The 21066-nt window shown below is 40.4% G+C and overlaps 1 protein-coding gene across 7 annotated transcripts in view; it reads right to left on the bottom strand.

Moving 5' to 3' along the window:
- Positions 1 to 12800, bottom strand: part of Zmym5 (zinc finger MYM-type containing 5) — a 32634-nt gene extending 19834 nt beyond the window's left edge. The window contains exons 1-4 of one of the 7 annotated variants that reach the window (XM_021236382.2): positions 12620 to 12656; positions 11519 to 11587; positions 5254 to 5743; positions 4925 to 5018 (exon numbers count right to left, since the gene is read on the bottom strand). In XM_021236382.2, coding sequence (XP_021092041.2) covers positions 4925 to 5018; positions 5254 to 5733 — 574 coding nt within the window. In that variant the 5' untranslated portion in view covers positions 5734 to 5743; positions 11519 to 11587; positions 12620 to 12656. Of the gene's footprint in view, positions 1 to 4924; positions 5019 to 5253; positions 5744 to 11518; positions 11588 to 12275 lie in introns of all 7 variants that reach the window. The other 6 variants (XM_004854892.4, XM_021236380.2, XM_004854891.4 and 3 more) reach the window with 6 other exon arrangements.
- Positions 12801 to 21066: the final 8266 nt, after the last annotated feature.

Raw genomic sequence — 21066 nt, forward strand, 5'->3', positions numbered from 1 at the left:
ATGGCTGGGGATGTAGCTCAGTGCAAAGGTCCTAGGTTCAACACTAGTGCTGCCAAAAGAAAGAAAAGAATTGAATTTACATATGTGCTGGGCATGATGATACATGCTGAGGCAGAAAGACTGCCCATTGGAGGCCAGCATAGGTAACTTACTAACAAGATCTTGTCTCAAAATAAAAAAGGGTTTGGGGATGTAGTTCAATAGCAGAGCACTTGGCTAGCCTGAGGGATGGGGAAAATCAGTACTCATGTTTATAATGTATTTCTGAAATTATTCTCTGAAGTAACTGAACAGGTGATCTGGGTTATAGTCCAGAGCCTTCAAGTATTCTCACATGTATGGTTAAAACACTTTAAGAATTAGTCTGATTGTGACAGTCCAGTGACACAGGACACACAATAAAAACTTTACTTGAAATGCACTTTTTGTCTGATCCTTAAGATATAAAGCAGACTCCTTCTGATACCTCAAACCACTTTTTATTTAGGACTGATTCTCTATGTTTAGCATTTCAAACACTTGGAGAATCAGAGAAAAAAGGTGGTAAATCACAAGTGTATTTTTCTTCTCAATACTGTATGTTCACATTAATAATGTATTCTGGCTCACTGTAGGATATACTGTGAATGTCACTTCAAGTTCAGTGTGTCTAAACCTGAACATGTCATGTCACTCTACCTGCTGTGTCTCACTAAATCACATTTCTTTAGCAAAATTCCTCAGTTCTACTGTGTTGACACTACTTTTGAAGTGACTTTTTAAGAAAGCTTCAAACATCTTTTTTTTTTTTTTTTTTTTTTTTGCGGTACTGGGGATCGAACTCAGGACCTTGCACTTGCAAGGCAGGCACAGTGCCACTGAGCTACAACCCTGGCCCAGCTTCAAACATCTTTGCCATCACCCTTTACCTAATAAATGTGAACATTCTCTTTAGAATCCTGGATGAAAAAAAATTGTTTGGTACTGGGCATTGAATTCAGGGCCTTCATGAATTATATCTCTAGCCCTTTTGTGTTTTGAGAAAAGGTCTTGTTGAGACACAAATTGTGCAAGCTAGGCTTCAACTTGCAATTCTTCTGCTTCAGCCTTCTAGAATGCTGGAATTACAGGCATTTAACCCTATGTCTGGTTGAATCTTTACACAACACAGTCCTGTGTCTTCAAAAATAAGACCTTTAGGCTGTATTTCATAGACAACAAAATTTGTTATCATGGGCAATACGTGGTGATGCACGCCCGTAATCCCCACTACCTGAGAGGCTGTGGTAGAATTGCAAGCTGAGCCTGGGGAACTAAGTAAAACTCTGCCTCATATTTTATTTTATTTTATTTTATTTTTTGGTACTGGGGATCAAACTCAGGACCTTGCGCTTGCGAGGCAGGCAGTGGCTCCACTGAGCTAAATCCCCGGCCCTCTGCCTCATATTTTAATGAATTGTTTTTTTTTTTTTTGGTACCGGGGATCAAACTCAGGACCTTCTGCTTTCGAGGCAGGAGGCGGAACCACTGAGCTAAATCCCAGGCCCCTCTGCCTAATTTTTTATTTTATTATTATTTTTTTTGCCTCATATTTTAAAAAGAAGGGGTAGGGATGTAGCTCAACAAAAGTGTTTGCCTAGCATGTGGGAGACCCTAGGTTCAATCCCTAGAGCCACCAAAAAAAAAAAAAAAAGTTCAGAATCATGCACTTATAAAAACCAAATGTCTGGGCCAGTTATTTAGCTCAGCAGGCACAGCACCTGCCTGGCCAGCGAGAGGTCTTGAGTTCGATTCCCGGTACCAAAACAAACAAACCAAAAAACAAAAAAACCCACCAAATGTCGTTTATTTAAGGATATTATTCTAATACCAGCTAGTATGCCTGCATACAATTCTGAGGCTAAGCAGTCAGAATAAGCCATCAGACCCCACAGGTTTAAAGACACAGTCCCCAACAAAACTTTGGATACCACTTAAGCTTCTGCTCAACTGACTACAAATCTGAAAGGCTCATAAGATCTACTTCTCCTGCCAAGGACTGATAATTTGCTAGAACGACTCACAGAACCGAAGAATGTTCTACACTTAAAATTTCAATTTTATTATACAGGATATAAATCAGGAACAGCTAAATGAAGAGATACATTGGACAAAGTCCGGGAGGGTCCTAAATGTAGAGCTTCCAAACTAGTTCTCTGTGGAATCAGGTAGTAAGTAGTATTACCCTCTTGGCACACTGATGAATTCACCAACCAAGAGGATAGCACTGAGCTAATGTATGTAGTTTTACAGGGGTTTCATTTCATAGGAATGATTGAGCTAGTCACTGGAAATGTGACTAAACTCAATTTCCAGCTTGCCTTCCTTCCCAGAGTTTAGGCTACCCGAAAATCTCCAAGTCTCTACTCACATAGGTGATCCATCCTGAATTATCTTATTACTTAGCATATATTCAAATATGTTCCAAGGGACTCACGAAAGCAAAAGGCATTTCTAACACTTAGAAAATTTCAAGAATTTAGATTCTCCCTCCCAGGAGCCAGGGACAAAGGGTGTTAACCAAAACAAAACAAAACAAATTTCTTTGGCAGTGCTGGGAATCAACCCAGGGCCTTATGCACAGTAAGCAAGTATTCTACCTCTGAGTTGTACCCACAGTCTTAAATTTCTCATCTTTGATGAAACAGTAAAAATCACTCATTTTCTCCCTTTCCTTTGCAATGCTGGCTATAGTTAACCAAGGACCACTCACACACTAGGCAAGCACTCTAAGCTATACCCTCAGCTGACAGTAAATGTTATTAGTTTTACTAAATTTCAGTCTTTGACTACACCTTAATATTCTGTCTGACAAACGGGAAACATGTATAAAGCATCTGTTTCATACCAAAGAACAGTTATCTTAAGGAAAAGGAAAAAAGCACTTCCATATAGAGATGAAATAGCTATTTTCATGAAATACCAGTTTTACTTGAGAGAATGATAAACTATAGCTATTGGGAAACATTTTGTTAAAAATGAATCAAGGGAGCCGGGCATTTAGCTCAGCAGCACAGCGCCTGTCTGGCAAACATGAGGTCCTGAGTTCAATCGCTGGTACCGGAAAAAAAAATCAAGGGAGCCTGTCACTTCAAGAAAAAATAAGAACTTTTGAAAACCTGTATACACTGTGCTTTTGACAACTGAAGCATCAACATTTAGAAGATCTGTGTAACTGAGTGAATCATTATTTTCTAAATAACTAATATACTAAATCACACAAATGTGAAAAATCTATGCAAAAACTGATAGATTTTAAAGCAATAGAATATAAAAATTCATCATATAGTTTCAGATTCCATTTTTTGAGACAGGGCCTCACTATATAGTTTACACTGGGTTTGGATTCACTATATACCAGACTGCACTTCAACTTGTGATCTTTCTGGTTCAGACTTCAGAGTAGCAGGGATTACAGGTACGCACCAACACATGTGGCAAAGAACTTCCAAAAACTACTAATTATTCTTGTAATCACAGCACTTTGAGAAGATGAGGCAGAGTGATCACAAATTTGAGCCTAGCTGGTTCAACTTAGCAAGACCCATCCCAAAATAAAAAAACTGGGGATGTAGCTCAGTGAGAAGGGCCTGAGAGATCAACCCCCAGTACAACAAAAACAAACAAACCCCAAAAAACTATCGAATTTTGGTGCTAGGCCAAAAAAAGGCTACTCATAACTATCTAAAGACTATTAAACTACTATACTCTTCTCCAATCAGAATTTTTCTTATACTGCAAACAAGATTCCAAGAGATTTAATGTAGAAACTGATGTAACAAGCTAGACATGCTTCATTATTTTCTATTAATGCAGATTTTAAAGGAGATTTGTATAACAATGTTATTCTTTTATTACATTTTTAAATTTTATTTTTTCAATTTTAAAAAGTAAATTTTAAATTTACTTTTTCATTAAAAATATTTATCGCTGAGCATGGTGGCAAATGCCTGTAATACCAGCATTCAGAGGCTAAGGCAGGAAGATTACAGGTATTACATAGTATTTCCATAACCAGAGGAAAAGATGAAAAATATCTTTCCAAAGAAAATATACTAGCATTCCATTAAAGCAGGAACAAGTGATGAGATTTTTAGGTTCTTCTAGTTACTTTTCAGTCATTTCCTAAAATTCAAAAAGCCAAAAAGCATTAAGATGCTAAAAAAAAAGTACTAATTCCCACCTCAATCCAGGTGAGTCCTGGAAAAGCCACAGAAAGGAATTGCTAAATTTTCACTTTGTTTTTCTAGCTTACTATTAATGTTCTAATTCTACAATATTTACTTATTTTATTTTTGTTGCTGGGGATTATACTCAGGGCCTCAGGCATACTGAGGAGGAAGTGTTACCATGGAGCTACAGCCCCAGAACAATTTTTATATTAAAATAAACATTAATGCTGGGCATGGTGGCACACACCTATAATCCTAGCACTTGAGAGGCTGAGGCAGGAGGATTTCTGAGAGTTTGAGGCCAGCCTGGGCTACATAGTGGGTTCAAGGCCAGCTTCAACTACACAGAGAGACCATCTCAAAAGAGAAACAAAACAAAACAAAACAAAAGCCCCCCCAAACAAAACCCAATAGTGGTTGTAATAGCTTTGAGGTATATGACATTTTAAATGTAAATATGGCTAACATCTCCAAATTTCAGAGACCAAGTAGACTGTACAGTTGTATAAAATAGTCCTAATGCTAAAGAAAGAGAAATAATTCATATAGTATGTAAATAAAAGTTACAAATATAAACCAGGTGTGGTGGCACACACCTGTAATCCCAGCACTTTGGAGGTTGAGGCCAAGGTACACAGCAAGACTCTGTCTCTAAAAACCAACACCAAAACCAAAAAATAGTAGCTAGAAGTTTATTTACTTGAAGTAGAAGGCAAATATTACCTACTACTTACCAGGATTATGCTGAGTTGTAAATCCTCCATTCTGAAATACATCTCCTGCCACATTCATTCTACCAGGATTAAAAGGTCCTACTCCAGTCTTGGTCTGTGAAGTTAAAGATGGGGTGTATGTTTGTATATTAACACCAAAATTACTTGACTGCAGTCTGTTAGCGTATCTCCCAAGTTGGCATTCTACAGTGCTGTTATAAAGTGTGATTAAGTTCATATCTCGCCCAGCATTCACAGCTTACACCTGTTTCTAATGCTGTAACATTAGTAATATGCATTTCAGAGTCTGGTTCTGTAGTGATAACACTAGTACCCATTCCTGCATTTACCTTACTTCTTGAATGACTGGATGTGGAGAAATCCAAATCTTTGGTGCTGTTTTTAGTTCCAGGAAGTCCCCACCCAGTATTACTGGAAGAATTTTTCTCCCCTCCATTTGTTTCTATGTCCTCTTCATCATCAATAACAATTGTCTCACACATATTTCCTTTCTGACAAGCCAAATCTCTTGAGAATGGCAGAATTACAGGACAATTTCCTTGTGGCTTTTCATGTTTTGATGATGTAAACATAAAGTTTCTTTGATCAGCTATTGCTGGAGCAGAAATTGAAGGAGGTTGTATAGATTCAATAAATACAACATCATCATCATCTTCCACTGATGAGTTTCTAGATCTATTGACTAAAGGACTTGTGGGATCACCACATGAAATCCCTATGTTCATGAGACTAGCTGTCATGGCTGTACTCCCTAATACAGCGTGAGCATGGTCAGTCAAGTCTAATCTTCCCATTGAGGGATCGTCCATGCCAAACAACCTGTAAGAGACAGAGAAAAGAAAAAAACCCTTAGTTTCACATTTTATTGCAATGAAGTAAACAGTAGAGGCGAAATTTGAAAATCTTTCATTTTTTTTGGTGGATTGAGACTGGCCTCAAACTTGTGATCCTCCTGCCTTTAAATCTTTCTTCTCCTTACCTAGGAATCTCACGTCCCTCTGTGTTAGGTATTATGTTACGAATATTTTATGTAAAATTCTCAGAACACCATCATAATGATCAATGTAATTTACTCTATTTATTTTAAAGATCAAAACATTGAGATTTAGAGAAGCAAACTAGATTGTTCTAGATAAATCTAGGTATGACTTAAATTCAGGGATCCAACTCTAGGCCACAAAATTTTTTTTTTTTGGAAATAGGGTCTCACTACGTAGTTGAGGCTGGCCTTGAACTCACTATGGAGCCCAGGCTGGCCTCAAATTCTCAGAAATCCTCCGGCCTGAGCCTCTTCAGTGTTGGGGTCACAGGTATGTGCCACCAAGCTTGGTGGGGTCCCAAGTTCTTGACTACTCTTGCTATATTCAACAAACATTTGTGCCAGGCGTAGTGACACAGCTTGAGGCAAGAGGATCACTGTGAGTTTAAGGCCAATGTAGGTTACATAGTGAGTTCAAGGACTGTCAAAACTCTACATAGCAAGAGTCTGTCTCAAAAAAAGTGTACCTGGGCCAGGGATTGAGCTCAGTGGCTCTGCACCTACCTCATAAGCACAAGGTCCTGAGTTTGATCCCTTGCACCAAAAAAAAAAAAAAGTGTACCTAATACACTATGCTATGATGAAGGGATGCAGAGAGAGACAATAGTTGAATCTAGAGATGTGAATAACTGAAGGAACACTGCTCTTGAGCAAATGAGAACTGAAGACATGCATAGGTGGTAGGACAATTACACAGGCATAAAAACAACCCCTATCTTAACAGCAAGAGGGCAAGCTAAGTATAATTAAAATGTATACAAGTATGTAGAAATGATTAATGGGAAATTGAGGTAGTCTATACATTGCTAGTCTTTTCTCAGGAGAGCAGAAAATAGAAAGTACATAAAAGGGGTGGGGGAACTGAACAGTAAACTCAACAATTAAGAAAACTCACATCATAAGGCAGCCATTATTCTGTTTCAAATAACGTATTATTTTTATTTTAAAGTTTTCCAAATTTTAATTGGTAAGAGTTACAGCCATGTAATGGGTAATATTTATTTATTTATAGACAGGTTATCGTTATGTAGTTCAGGCTGGTCTTGAACTCACTATGCAGCCCAAGCTGGCCTCAAACTGGCAGAGATACTCCTGGCTCATCTTCCCAACTGCTGGGACTACATACAGATGTGTACCATCATCCCCCGCATTCTATTCTTTTTTTTGGTACCAGGGATCAAACTCAGGACCTTGTGCTTTCGAAGCAGGCAGCGGAACCACTGAGCTAACCCCCCTCACATTCTATTCTTTTTTTTTTTTTTTTTTTTTTAAGAGTAGGAAAAATTTATTGAGAGAAAGAAAGCTTCTAAGAGAGACAGAAGGGGGACTGGAAAGTGGGTTGCCCCTCACATTCTATTCTTAACGTGCTATGTCATAGTTTTTCTACCTTATCAATAAGGAAACTAAGACTCAGAAGTAATCTGCCCAACTCTCCACTGTTGGAAAAGGTAGAATAAGGATTCAAATCCAAGAAATTTGACCCTAGAACCTATTTCATAGCCACCATATTAAATTGAATTAAGATGAAAACAATGTTTAAAAATTACTTATCTTTTATTACGGTGAACCAATTCATTACAATAATAAAACTAACATTCAAATAACACTCTTACAAAGATAAATAACAGGGATGGGGCTCTAGGTAAAGCACTTGCTAGCATGAACCAGGTCCTAGGTTCAATTCCTGGCAACCCCTCCCAATCTATCTACTATTCACTAAATACGTGTGTGTTCCACAACTTATTGCCAAGGCACTTTACCTGCTTTTTGATTCTTTCAATCATCAACCTTGGGAAGATAGATTTAATTCACTCATTCATAAAATGTGCTTCATAAAGGTTCAGAAAAAAAGAGACAACAAAAAGTAAAGACAGCAGAGATTTGAGACTTTTTTGTGGCACTGGGGATGGTAACCAGGCCTTGCACATGCCAGGCAAGCACTCTACCACTAAACCACATCACCCAATAAGAGCAGGTATGAATCTTAATCTGGCTGGCACCAACACTATGTTCTTTGCACTACAACAGTGGTGGTGAAACCATGGCATGTATGTTGTTTTTCTTTTAAAACAAAAGATGCTAATGTATGAGTTGTTTTTTGCTAAACTAAAAACTCAGTATTCAGGTTCAATTGCATTGTTGGCACTCTGTGATAAATAGGTGGGTTTTGGGTTGCAGTTTGGGCACTTGTCTCTAAAAGGTTCATCATCACTGCATTACAGTATGCTGCAAATAACTGGAAAAACGGCTCTGTAAGTGAAGCTCTAGTAACTGAGTCAGTGACATGCTACCTTGCCAATTTCTAGTCCCTCGTTTCCTTTCTCTACGTAAATCCATTAAGAGTTCTAGAACCACATCCACATCCCATCATCTCACTAAACTTCTACCATGAAATATGAAATATTATTGCTTCAGGCATATTATAAAAATTACCCACTTGAAACAGTATCTTTGGTAAACATGTGCAAGGCTCTCAGTTCAATCACTAACTAAAAAGGGAGGAAAATAAAGAGGGAAACAAAGTAAATGTAATTATAAGTGGGCAGGGAGCAACACCGGCAAAGGGAAGGCTGCAATACTGCTATGGAAGACTGTGGGATGAACTAATCACAGGCTTCCTTCTGCATGTATGTACACTGTCCCGGGGATTGAACCCAGGGTTTTGTATATACTGGGCAAGCACCACCCCCAGCCTTTTTTTTTTTACTTCTGAGACAGGATTTTGTATTGCCCAGGCTGGTCTCCAGCTTTTTTTTTTTGGTACTAGGGATCGAACTCAGGACCTCATGTTTGTGACACAGGCGCAGCACCACTGAGCTAAATCTCTGGCCCTCCAACTTTTGATTCTCCTGCCTCAGCTTCCCTGTAACTGATATTACACATCTGTGCTATTGTGCTCATCTTTTATAACTGTTGTGATTTTTTTGGTACTGGGGATCGAACTCGGGACCTTGTGCTTTCGAGGCAGGCAGTGGAACCACTGAGCTAAATCCCCGACTCAATAACTGAGTTTTGTGGAGCAATGGAAAACTGTTTGAACAAGGTTGAAAGGATACAACAGCCAAGATCTAAGAAACAACAGAATCCTAGATAATGAAGGTATAAACAGAGTTTTGTAAAATGAGTCATCATGGGTGTCAAAACCATTAAAGGAATAATGACAGAGAAATGAGCATATGAACATGTATAGCATGTTCTGGCAGGAAAAAAAAAACCCATTAACCATAATGAATCAACCAAGTCACATTCAATCTTAGTATCAGGAATAGTGCTACAACTAGATTATATATCCTCTGATGTAATGCATACTGGAAGACTGTCAACATACATAAATCAGTCTTTCTCAGGGGACAGATGGGACTGGTGATATAGCTCAGTGTGAAGGCTCTGGGCTCAATCTCTAGTTAAACACATAAAAAAACAAAGAAAATAAAATTTGCATGAAACCAGAATATGGGCAGAATAGTCAAAGCAATCCTGGGCAAAAAGATCAAATTTGTAGGCATCACAATGTTGGACTTCAAATTATATTTCAAAACTATGTTATAAAAACAGCCTGGTAATGGCACAAAAACAGACATGTAAACCATTAGAACAGAACTCACAGAAACCATCCTGTGCAACAAGACCATCTGATTTTTGACAAAGGGGTCAAAAAAATCTGGAAGAAAAGATAGCCTCTTCAACAAATGGTGCTAGGAAAACTTGATGACTTGCAAATGACTGAAACTAGATTCTATTTCTCACCTTGTACTAAAATCAAATCAAACTAGATCAAAGACCAGACAAAAATAGAGAAATTTTGCAACTCCTGGAGGGTAACACAGGGGGAACACTTGAAGACATAAACTTGAAAATTTCCTGAAGAGAATTCCAACAGCACAGGAAATAGTATCAAGAATTAACATGAGAAAAAAAAAAAAAAAAAGAATTAACATGAGGGGCCAGGGATTTAGCTCAGTGGTTCTGCTGCCTGCCTTGAAAGTGCAAGGTCCTGAGTTCGATCCCTGGTACCAAAAAAAAAAAAAAAAGAAAAAAAAGAAAAGAATTAACATGAGATTACATCAGATTAAAATTTCTGCATAGTATAGGAAAAAATAAACACAGTGAAGAGAAAATATACAAGAAAATTTTTGTTAATTACTCTTTTGATATTAGACTAATAGCATGCCAGAAATGGTTGCACACAACTGTAATCCCAGCACTTGGGAGGCTGAGACAGGAGGATCACCTTTCCAGGCCAGCCTGGGCTACATAGTGAGTTCAAGACCAGCCTGAATTACTTAGCAAGACCCTGTTTCAAAAAGAAAAAAAAGAAAGAAGACTAATAGCTAGACTATATAAAGAACTGAAAACAAACAAAAAACACCAAAAAATAAAACCACACACCTGAAAAAACAAATGATCCAATCAAGAAACAAGCAAATGAAGTGAACTGACACTTCTCAAAATAAGTACAAATGGCCAAAGGTACATAAAAAAATGCCCAACATCTTGAGCCATTAGGGAAATGCAAATCAAAACAACTTTGAAATTTCACCTTACCCCAGTCAAAATTGCTACCACAAGAACACACACATAGACACACACACACAAATCAATGAAGGCTGGTAGGGTGGGTGGTGGGAATGGAGAACAATTTTCATAACTGAAAATCAGTATGAAGATTCCTCAAAAAACTAAAAATAAGAATTCCATTTGACCTAGCTATGCCTCTCCTGGGTATACTCCTGAAAGAATTAAAGACATCATATCATAGTGATATAGGAATACCCACGTTTATGGTGGCACAACTTACAATAGGTAAGTCCTGAAAGCCTAGATACCTATCAACAGATGAATGGATGAAGAAAATGTGGTGTGTTTACATAATGGAATATTATTCAGTCACAAAGAATGAAAACATGTCATTTGCAGGAAAACGGATAGAATTCAATACCACCATCATAAGTAAAATAAGCCAGGCCCAGAAAGTTAAGTATAATATGTTTTCTCTTATATGAGAAATCAAAAATATAAATAAATAAAGAACATACAACAGAAAATTAGAAGGGAAACTGTTGGAGAAGGGGATAGGAGGAAAAGGAGACAAGGGTAAAGGGAATGAAAATGGTCAGATTAAATTATATGCACGTACTGTGCCAATTCCTCAAAATGAACATCACTATTCTGTACCACAAACTCACTAAAAAAAAAAACCCCACACACAAATCATTCTATTTTTCTCTTAATGTTTTATTCTTAAAATTATTATTTTTTGAAGTAGTTTAAAAAATGCAGCAGAAAAAAATCTGTCTGCTGAAATGAAAAACAAAAACATTAAACGTAAAGCATTTCATAAAACGAGTGCTTTAGTTCTGTTTTGGGAGCCCAGACAGTAGCATTAGTGTAAATGGCAGCACCCACTCCCAGTGCCTAATCTAGCTTGGCTGTGGGGACAGGGGCCACTCAAGCAATAATTGTTTGCTTTCAAGAATGGCGAACCTCACAGAATGATGAACATCTAACTTTGGTCTTAAGTATATTAAACAGAAAAGTGGAATAAAATGACTCACAATAGAGATGTTTTCCTTCTTAATTTCTGCCAAAGCTTCAGCAGAATAACCTTAAGGAGAATCCTGGTTCTAGAATGAGTAAAAAATAAATATATATATAAAAAAATTACAACAAACCAGGATGCAGTACCAACTACCCGACACCAGAGGGAGGACGTAAAGGTCAAGAAGTTTCTGTGCTACTCCACCGAGCTCCCTAATCAACTTTTAAGAACACTACATGGGCCCCAACAGGAAGACAAAGCTAAATAGGTTACTACAAATTACAAGCACCGGGGGCGGGGTGGGCGAGTGAGGTGAGCCGAGGGAGCCAAAGGGAAGGGCAAACGTTGCCTTGAAGCCAGGAACAGATTCCGATTCCCTCCAAGATCTGGCCCGCGCAATCCTCCCGCGCGCGAGCTCAGCACCGGGACGGCTGACGTCACCGCAGGACAAGACTCGCCGCGAGTCAAGCCCTGAGCCGAGGTTGGTCCGGCCGTTGGGGACGGCCTCCAGGTCCGCCATTAAAACTCGCCCAATCTGGCTGGAAACCGCGTAAGACGGCACCCGACAGGGCGCAGACGGCAGCCCCTGCCCCGGAAAACTTGGCGACTCCAGCTCGGGCCGAAGGGGTCGGAGCGCGACCCCGAGAGCAGCCAGCCGGCCGGAGCACCTCCCCGGTCCCCCACCGGAGAGAAAGGAAAACACTCGCGACCTCCCGCCGCCCCCGCCCCGCAGCCCCGCCGCTCCGCGACCCTAGCCCTGGCGTCCGCCTCACCCGGCTAGCCCAGCCGCGCCCGCACTCCCGCAGCCCTCGGGCCGCACGCCAGAGAGCCCGGGACATGAGCGCAGCACCCAGCAGCCCCGAGGCCCCGACGCGCAGCGGCCACGGCGTCCGCGCCGCGGGGTGCTAAGCACGGGTCGGGGGGAGGCTCCGGAGGCCGCCCTCACCCATCTCCGCCTCCGCCTCCTCCTCCGGAGGCTGCGCCGCTCCCAGCCACCCCCACTCTCGGCAGCCCTGGACTGGACAGACAGCGGGGATAAACCTCACCCGGTTCTGGCTACGGGCTCCGCGGAACGAACCTCCCCTCCCCCGGCCCACCCCCCTTCGGCGACACGCACAACTCCGCTCGGTCCAGTCCCGGCTTTAGCGCTGGTGAGGAGGAGGAGGCGGAGGCGGTGGCACGGCCGAGCCCGCAGAGGCCCCGCCCTTCGCGCTTTCATTGGCTGCTCGCGGAGGCGGGCCAGGGCGTCTTGGGCACGTCCATTGGCTAGGTTGGCCTTCCTTCAGGACGCCCTCGGCAGGGTGGTCCGAACGCCTGTCAGTCACACGCGGGCCACACCTCCGGCCCTCCCTTCCCACTCTCCCTCCGCCGGCCCTCTACTCGGGCCGCGTCCCCTCCCCTCCGTGCGCCCGCCCCGCCCCCACCCACCCACCGCGTCCGCCAGGGTCGGGAGCTCGAGTGGCGTCGCCCGCCACACCGGCTGCGACTCGGCTCCTGGGCGTGGGGCTCTTGGGGCTGGGACTGCCGGAGGCGCTGAGGTGGGGCCGCCTGCTGTCGCCGGGCTCCCACCGACGCGACCCGAGGACAGCCGCGGGCTCGATGCCTCGCGTCCTTGCTGTCCAGTGGTTGTGAGCCCCTGCGAGGGCGAGGGCGAGGCCGGGCGGGCGGCCCGGGCCGCGGGAAGAGGGCACTGGGGTAGCCGAGGGCCGTGGGGCGCTCCACGCTCGCCTCGCCCCGGGGAGCGCGGGCTCCTGGGCCCCGCCATTCGCCGGAGGAGCCGCGTCGCGTCAGGGTCGGGGGAGGATGGAGCAGCGGCGGGCTGCTGGGAGCGGAACCCGAGCTCGCCGGCCCTAGTCCTTCATCGGTGGGTGGAGGACTCGCGTCACTGCTACTGCGTCGCCCACGCCGGCCCTACGGGCCGCCTCTTCGCCTAGGTCTTGCTATTTCCAAGGCTCCGCGTAAGAACGCGATGCTGCTCGCGTCTCGCCCTTGTGGTTATTAGTGGGATTACAGTTCAGCTGATCTTGGTGGCTTGGAGACAAGGTTTGGTGAAATACTGACTTGCGATATAAGGTTTGAAAATGCAGATAATGTGATTTAGAAAAAAGTCCTGGCAAGTTCAAGGTCAGCCTGGGGAACTTAGGGAAACCTTATTTCAAAATGATAGGGCTCTAGTGTTGCTTAATGATAGAGAGCTTTCCTGGCCTGTGTGAGACTGCTTTCCACCCCGTGGCTCACCTCCTTCCCAAAAGAGTGAGGAGGTAAGGGCAGACTTAAGGGGTTAATTTTTAAAAAGCTATTGGTGAAAAAAAAAAAGCTATTGGTAGGCTGGGGATTTAGCTCAGTGGCACCGCCCCTGCTTCGCAAGTGCAAGATCCTGAGTCCGATCCCAGGTACCAAAAAAAAAAAAAAAAAAAAAAAAAAAAAGGCCTTTGCTGTGTAGGAGCCCTTGCCTTATTTATTATAAAGGAGAATATGTCGTGGCTTTAAAAAAATAAAGGGTGTATCCGGGAATGGCGCACGCCTGAAATCCCAGCACTCAGGAGGCTGAGGCAGGAGGATCACTGGGAGTTTGAGGCCAGCCTGAACTACAAAGGGAGATCCTGGCTCAAAAAAGAAAAAAAAAAAGGTGTAGCATAATTTAATTGATCTCATTTACCAGAATTCAGATCATGAACATGAGTGATGACAATATTTTTGTTGGACAGTTCCGATTTAAGTAATTAATAGTTAATATGATCATGTGAAAAATTTTTGTTAGTAATCTCTGTCCATTACGATTTTCCCTTTCTAAAGATATGATCGTACTTGGTTATTAATGTTAAATTTCACAAAGATAAGGCATGCCATCTCAAAACCTAGGGACTATTGGTTTTATATTTAGATGTATATAGCTTTATGTAAGTAGGTTTAGATACTGGGTAAATCCTTTATCTCAAAACTGAATAAGACTTTTGTGTTTCAACTTGGGTTCATTAGCCCATTAATGCCTGAAGGTAAGGAAGCAATGTCTACTTGATATTTTTGGCCTTGACTGCCAATTTAATTAGAATTTTCTGTATCTAAAATCGTGCCTTTTACTTACTGAAAGACATTTTAGTGTGGTTTATATTAAATAATATTTTATAACTTAAAAAAAATTTTATTAGTGCATTTACTGTACATAATGGTTACATTCATGGTGGGGAGTTGGTACATATACATAAAACATCTTAATTATTTTTATCTCGCTCCCCCCATCTCTTGGTCCTCTTCCCATTTGCAAAAGATCTATCTCAGTTTCTTGTTATCTTTTATTTTGCTCATTATTTATACTTTGAGTTTCTCATATGAGAGAAATCACGTGACATTTGTGTGTCTGATTCATTTAATGTTTCAAGGTGCATTCATTTTCTGACAAATGAGTCAGATTTATTCTTTATGGGATAAAGTTTTTTGTTTTGTTTTTTTCTTTCTTTCTGTACTGGGGATTGAACTCAGGACCTTGAGCTTATGAGGCAGGCACAGTGCCACTGAGCTACATCCCCAGCACAAATTTATTCTTTTTTGGTTTTTTTTGGTACTAGGGATGGAACTCGGGTCCTTGTGCTTGCGCAGCAGGTGGCGAAACCACTGAGTTAAATCCCCGGCCCACAAATTTATTCTTTATGACAGAGTAATACCCCGTTGTTTATAAATACCACATTTTTTTTTATCCATTTATCTGTTGATGGACATACAGGCTGCTTCCAAGATTGAGGTATTGTGAAGTATGCTGCTGAATACCTAGGTTTGCAGATATGATACGATGTCTTTAACTCTTTGAGGAAAATACCTAGAAAGGAAATAGCTGACTTGAATGGAGTTTGTAATTTTAGTTTTTTGAAAAATCCTCTGAGTAGCTGGCAAACATGTCTTCCCATTTTTCAGGTTGTCTCTTCATTCTGTTGGTTAATTCCTTTGATATTTTACAGTTGATGTACAAGTTCAGAAGCTTTTAAAAGTCAGCACGATGGATAACAATACAAAGTTAGACTTAAAAACAAGTTAGATTTGACTTTTTGAATTGTTTTCTTTCTTTCTTTCTTTCTTTCTTTCTTTCTTTCTTTCTTTCTTTCTTTCTTTCTTTCTTCCTTCCTTCCTTCCTTCCTTCCTTCCTTCCTTCCTTTCTTTTTCTTGATCTTGCTCAACTTGCTCAATAAGGCTGGCCTCAGACTCCATGTTTTTGCCTCAGTCTCCTGAGTAGCAGGCATAGGCCACCACACCCAGCCCCCCAGCCCCCCAGCTTGAATTTTTTTTTTTTTTTTTTTTGGTATCAAGACCAAATTCAGGTCCTTGTGCTTGCGTAGCAGGTGGCGAAACCACTGAGCTAAGTCCCCAGCCCCCCAGCTTGAATTTTTTACTGTCTAAATCAGACTAAGTTATAATTTAGATTTGTCTTTAAATAGCTATTCAGAAACGCACAAACTACAGGAACTACTGTGTAACTATGAGTTGCAGAGGTATTTTTTTGTCAGCTTTTTAGATAGGACTAATTAAAATAGAGGAAATATACAATTAATCCAAATTTCTAAATTGTATGACCATAACATAAGTTAAAACAAAATTAGATTTTCCAAAAGTCCCAGTTCTTGAAGATACTAACACAATTCTTAGTTGCATTATCCTACAAATAAACGCAGTTATCACAGAAAAACAATATTATAATACTTGTTACAATATAACTACTAAAAATAATTTAGAATTCATGTACCGTTTTTTCCTTAGGTAAATTTCACTGTAGCATGCATAATAGTGTTTCTTGTTAGATAGTTGTGCTGCAAATAGATACACAGCAAATTTCACTGTTTCATTTTACTTTATATTGTTAATAGTTGATTTTTAAAGTTTGATCGTGTTTTCTAAATATATAAAATAGTGCCTGGCGTGATGGTACATGCCTGTAATCCCAGCACTCAGGAGGCTGAGGCAGGAGGATTGTGGTGAGTTTGAGGGCAGTCTGGGTTACATAGGAAGTTCAAGGCCAGCCTGAACTACATAGCGAGACCCTAGCTCAAAAACCAAAAAAAAAAAAAAAAAAAAAAAATATATATATATATATATAAAAATAAATAAATGAAATAGTCACATAGAATATAGGATAAGGGAATTAGAATGAACACATTCTGAAGTTCCTGTATTTTTCCAAAGCAGGTTGTGTATATAACTTGATAAGATGTGCTTAAATATATATTAAAAATGTAAACATAGCTACAGAAATACAAAAATTACTGTTGATGGAATACAGAAAACTTGAACACAGAAGACAGTAGTACACTATTTGCCTAGCTGTTATTACTGCCTAACATCATTTACACAGACCACCAAATTGATCCTAAGTTGTTTCTCAAAAAATATTAAGGAATGGACTTTATGCAGAATGCAGGGCAACTCACTTGAGACCTTGTCCTGTCTCTCAGGAGCTATTTCTCTTCACCATTTCTATTCCCCAATAAACCTGTCCTACTCTTTTTTTTCCCCCCTGCTCTTAAAAAAAAATACATTCCCTGACCACGGTACACAAAAAAGAAAATAATGAAAGCAGATAGTAATATTTGGAAAATGTTTAAAACACCTATGTGTGGAGCACATAAATGCACTCCGGTTTATAAATTCAAAATAATTTATGATCAAACAATGAAATTATCAAAATTTAGGGCAGAACAAAAATGAAAGTAATATATTGGAAAAATTGTGGCATGATATTGTTTCCTGTCTATGTCAGGAAATGTGAGCATCAGTCTTCGGTACTTTCTTGTTATTGTGTCACAATACCCAACACCCACAATTAAAGGAGGAAAAGTTTATTTTAGCTCACAGTGTATAGAGGTTTCAGTCCTTAGGTGGCTCCAAGGCAGGACTGAGGGAAGGAGATACACCTGTCCAGACCATGTGCCCAGTGGCCCACCTTCTCACACCAGACTTTACCTCCCAGTGTCACATTTAGCTATAAACTTATCAGTGTACTAAACAAGTGCATGAGGCTTTAAGGGGACATCTAGATATAAATCACAATGGCATCGCTTTCTGGATAAAAAGTAAAGCAAATTATTTGAGTTACATATTGGACTCAAGAAAGCCCAGGGGTTTAGCTCAATGTTGCTGCACCTGCCTGGCAAGTTCAAGATCCTGAGTTTGATCCGAGTACCAAAAAAAGAAAAGAAAGTATATTGGACTCAAGAGTTGGAAAAAGAACAACATAAATTAAAGCATCAGGAAAATGTAAAGATGAGAGCAATAATACATTCAAAGTTATAAATATACAATAAACCCCAAACTATTTGAAATTTTTAATAAAATAGACAAATCATGCAGGCGTGGTGGTGCAGGCCTATAGGGAGGCTGAGAGAGGAGGATCGAGGTGAGTTTGAGGCCAGCCTGAACTACACAGTGGGATCCTGTCTCAACCCTGCCCCCTCAAAAGTCATTAGCCCCCTTAGTCATAACACCATGGAGACTGTGTGAGTAGAATATTACAATACTAAGTAAGACATAACTATAGCAGATTTGTGTGTGTGTGGTACTGGGGGGTTGAACCTAGGGCCTCCTTGCAAATACTAGGCAAGCACTCTATCAGTGAGTTATATCCCAAGCCCTTTTAAAGTTTTGAGACAGGGTCTCCCCAAATTGTCCAAGCTGGCCAAAAACTTGTGATCCTTGTGCTTCAACCTCCAGAATAGCTGGGATTACAGGAGTTTTCACCCCTCCCAGCTCAATGACAGCTTTAAAAGTGCTGTTTTTCTAATTCCTATGTGTTTAATGATGTGTGCAGCATATTAGGCTGTATGGATTCAACACGAATAAGATAAACTCACACCTCAGGATGCTCAGGGTAGTCTCGTGGTATATAATTTTTTAATTTGAGACAGAGGGTCTCTCTGTGGTCTGGCCTCACACTCACTATTCTCTTGCCTCAGCTTCTGAGTGCTGGGATTATAGGTGCATACCACCACACCCAGCTCATGGTATATAAATTTTTAAAGTTAGTTCAACTCTGGTGGCTGGGATATAGCTCAGTTGTAAAGTGCTTGTTTAGTATGTGTGAGATCTTGTGTTTGATCCCAGCACCACAAAACAACCTCTCCCCCATACTATAATTCCATTTGATAGTAGAAAAGTAAGCAATGTGCTTTTGGAGGGTTTCTTTTTATATGTTTGTGATACATAGTAATTACATTCATCTTGAGGAATTGGAACATAAACTTATTGAATTTTGATCATTTTAAATTCCTTCCCCCAGCTCTTTTGGGTTTCTTAAAGTTAAGGATGGACACTAGAGGTTCGTCTACTGTCCTACCTTTTGTTGTTGAAGGGTAGTCCCAGTTGGCATTATTTTTTCTCATTACAGTGATCAAAAATTTAGCCACCTAAAATCTATTCAGAATCACAACAATGTCTACACATGAACTCAGCTTTGAGCACTATTTTATTTACATTTTAAAATCTGTATTTGAGATCTTTCTAATCTATAGAAATCTATAGATTGCATATCATCTCTTTTTCCCCTTTTGGCAAGAGAAATTACATAATCTTTGAGCCTTTTTCAAAAAATAATTTCAAGAGAGGGAAATCAGAGCATTGAACCAAGTGTAGGGCTATTCGGAATGTGGGGCCTGCACCAGTTCCCAGGTAACATACCCAAGAGGACAGTCTTTTTTTTCAAAATTGGGGGGGAGGGTTTGAGTCAGGGTCTCACTATGTAGTTCAGGCTGACCTTGAACTCACTGTGTAGCCCAGGCTGACCTTGAACTTGCAGTGACCTTCCTGCCTCAGCCTCCTGAATGCTGGGATTACAGGTGAACGCAACCATGCCTAGCTTTCAAAATGTATGTATTGGAAAAACTGGTTAAGTTTTTTGGTGGTAGGGATTGAACCCAAGGCCTTGTGCATGCTACACACTTGGTCTGTCACAGCACTACACTCCCCCTAGCTCCTTCATTTATTTTTTTTTTCTTTTCATAGTGGGGATTGACCTTGGGACCTTCTGCTTTCAAGGAACCACTGAGCTAAATCCCCAGCCCATCATTTAGTTTTGATTTTAATGACTGCATTCCCATAGTGTAGGTTGTGATTTTCCTATGCCTTCTGAATTTCCTGCATACCAGTGATTGTTCCTAGAGGTTTAATCATCTTTAGGGGGAAGATTACTTAATAGGTGTTTTTGTTTTTCTTTTTGGATGTTTTTATAAAGGAATATACAATGTCAAGTTATCTCTCTTTTTGGATTGTAGCCACAGATATTCAATGCTTAAAATATTTACTTAGTAAAGATTGTGTTAAGGTTTGTTATCTAAAGTATCTCCACAAAAGGCTCTTTCTATTAAAGGCTTCAACAGCCACTGAAGGGCTCTTGAGGACATGATTGGATCATGAAGCCTCTAACTTCATCAAGTGGGTGAATCCATTTATAAATTCGTTAGCTAAATGGATTATTAGGATATGAGGCCACATTGGAGGAGGTAGGTCCCTGGGGGCATGCCCGTGAAGAGGCTGTCATGTCTTTGGCCTCTTCTCTGGTTCTCACTTTTCCCTTGTTTATTCCCTCTCCCCTTCCTGGCTGCAAGGAGGTAAGCAGCTTTCCTCTGCCATGCCCTTCTACCATGATGTTTCTGTCACACCACAGCCAGAAACAAGGGAGCCAAGTGGCCATGGACTGAAACCTCTGAAACTTTAAGCCAAAATGAATCTTGTTTTAAATTTGTTTACTCAGATATTTAGTGATGAAGAGCTAACACCAGTTGTAAAAGGGCAGTATTGAAAGTATATAATTACTTTCTTCATTTGCTTGTTGGGGTACTTCTATAACAAGAATCTTTGCCTAATTTTGTATTTGCTTACTCGTACCTTTTTTGGAAAAGACAGGATAAATATATGTGTTGCCTTTTATTTGAGTTTTTGAACTGAGTTTATTTCCTTATACCTACAAGATGACTAATTCATTATAAAAGAAATATGATTATGACTTCAAACATACTTGATGTGTTTCAGTCTATTGGAATTGTTTTCTGTATTTCTTGTTCAAATTGCCTTATCTTTGTTGAGAGTCCCTTCAAGTACTTTTATCTTGGGGCTGGGGATTGAACCCAGGACCTTGCAGATGCTAAGCATATGCTCTACCACTGAGCAGCACCCCCACTGGCCTCAAGTACTTTTAATACCCCCACCACCAAAGTGTTAGATATGTTACCCGTATCAGAGCGACAAGATGTTCTAGGCTCGTGTGCACTTTCTGCCCAAGAGGCAGAATCAGTCATCTTGTCCTTTTTTTTTAATAAACAGAGCTAAGAAATCTGCAGTATATCTGTGTCTTTATTCCCACCCATCAGTAGGTCCTGTAGTAACAATATGCTCTGAGTTTCTGCACATTATTAATATTTTTGTACTTATTTAGATTTGAAAATTAGGTTGACTGAGTATAAGATTCTCAAGTCACTTTTTCCTGATTGCCTTAAATTTATTTTTCTTCTCTCATACTGTCATAAAATATTTTGCTGTCAAGAATGTCTGGTGTCAAAAAAATAAAACAAGACTGATGACAATCTAGGT

This window comes from Heterocephalus glaber, unplaced genomic scaffold (genome assembly GCF_053883595.1).
Source record: "Heterocephalus glaber isolate CG9 unplaced genomic scaffold, H.glaber_assembly_v1.0 deba00001719, whole genome shotgun sequence".
NCBI classification, from domain to species: Eukaryota; Metazoa; Chordata; class Mammalia; order Rodentia; family Bathyergidae; genus Heterocephalus; species Heterocephalus glaber.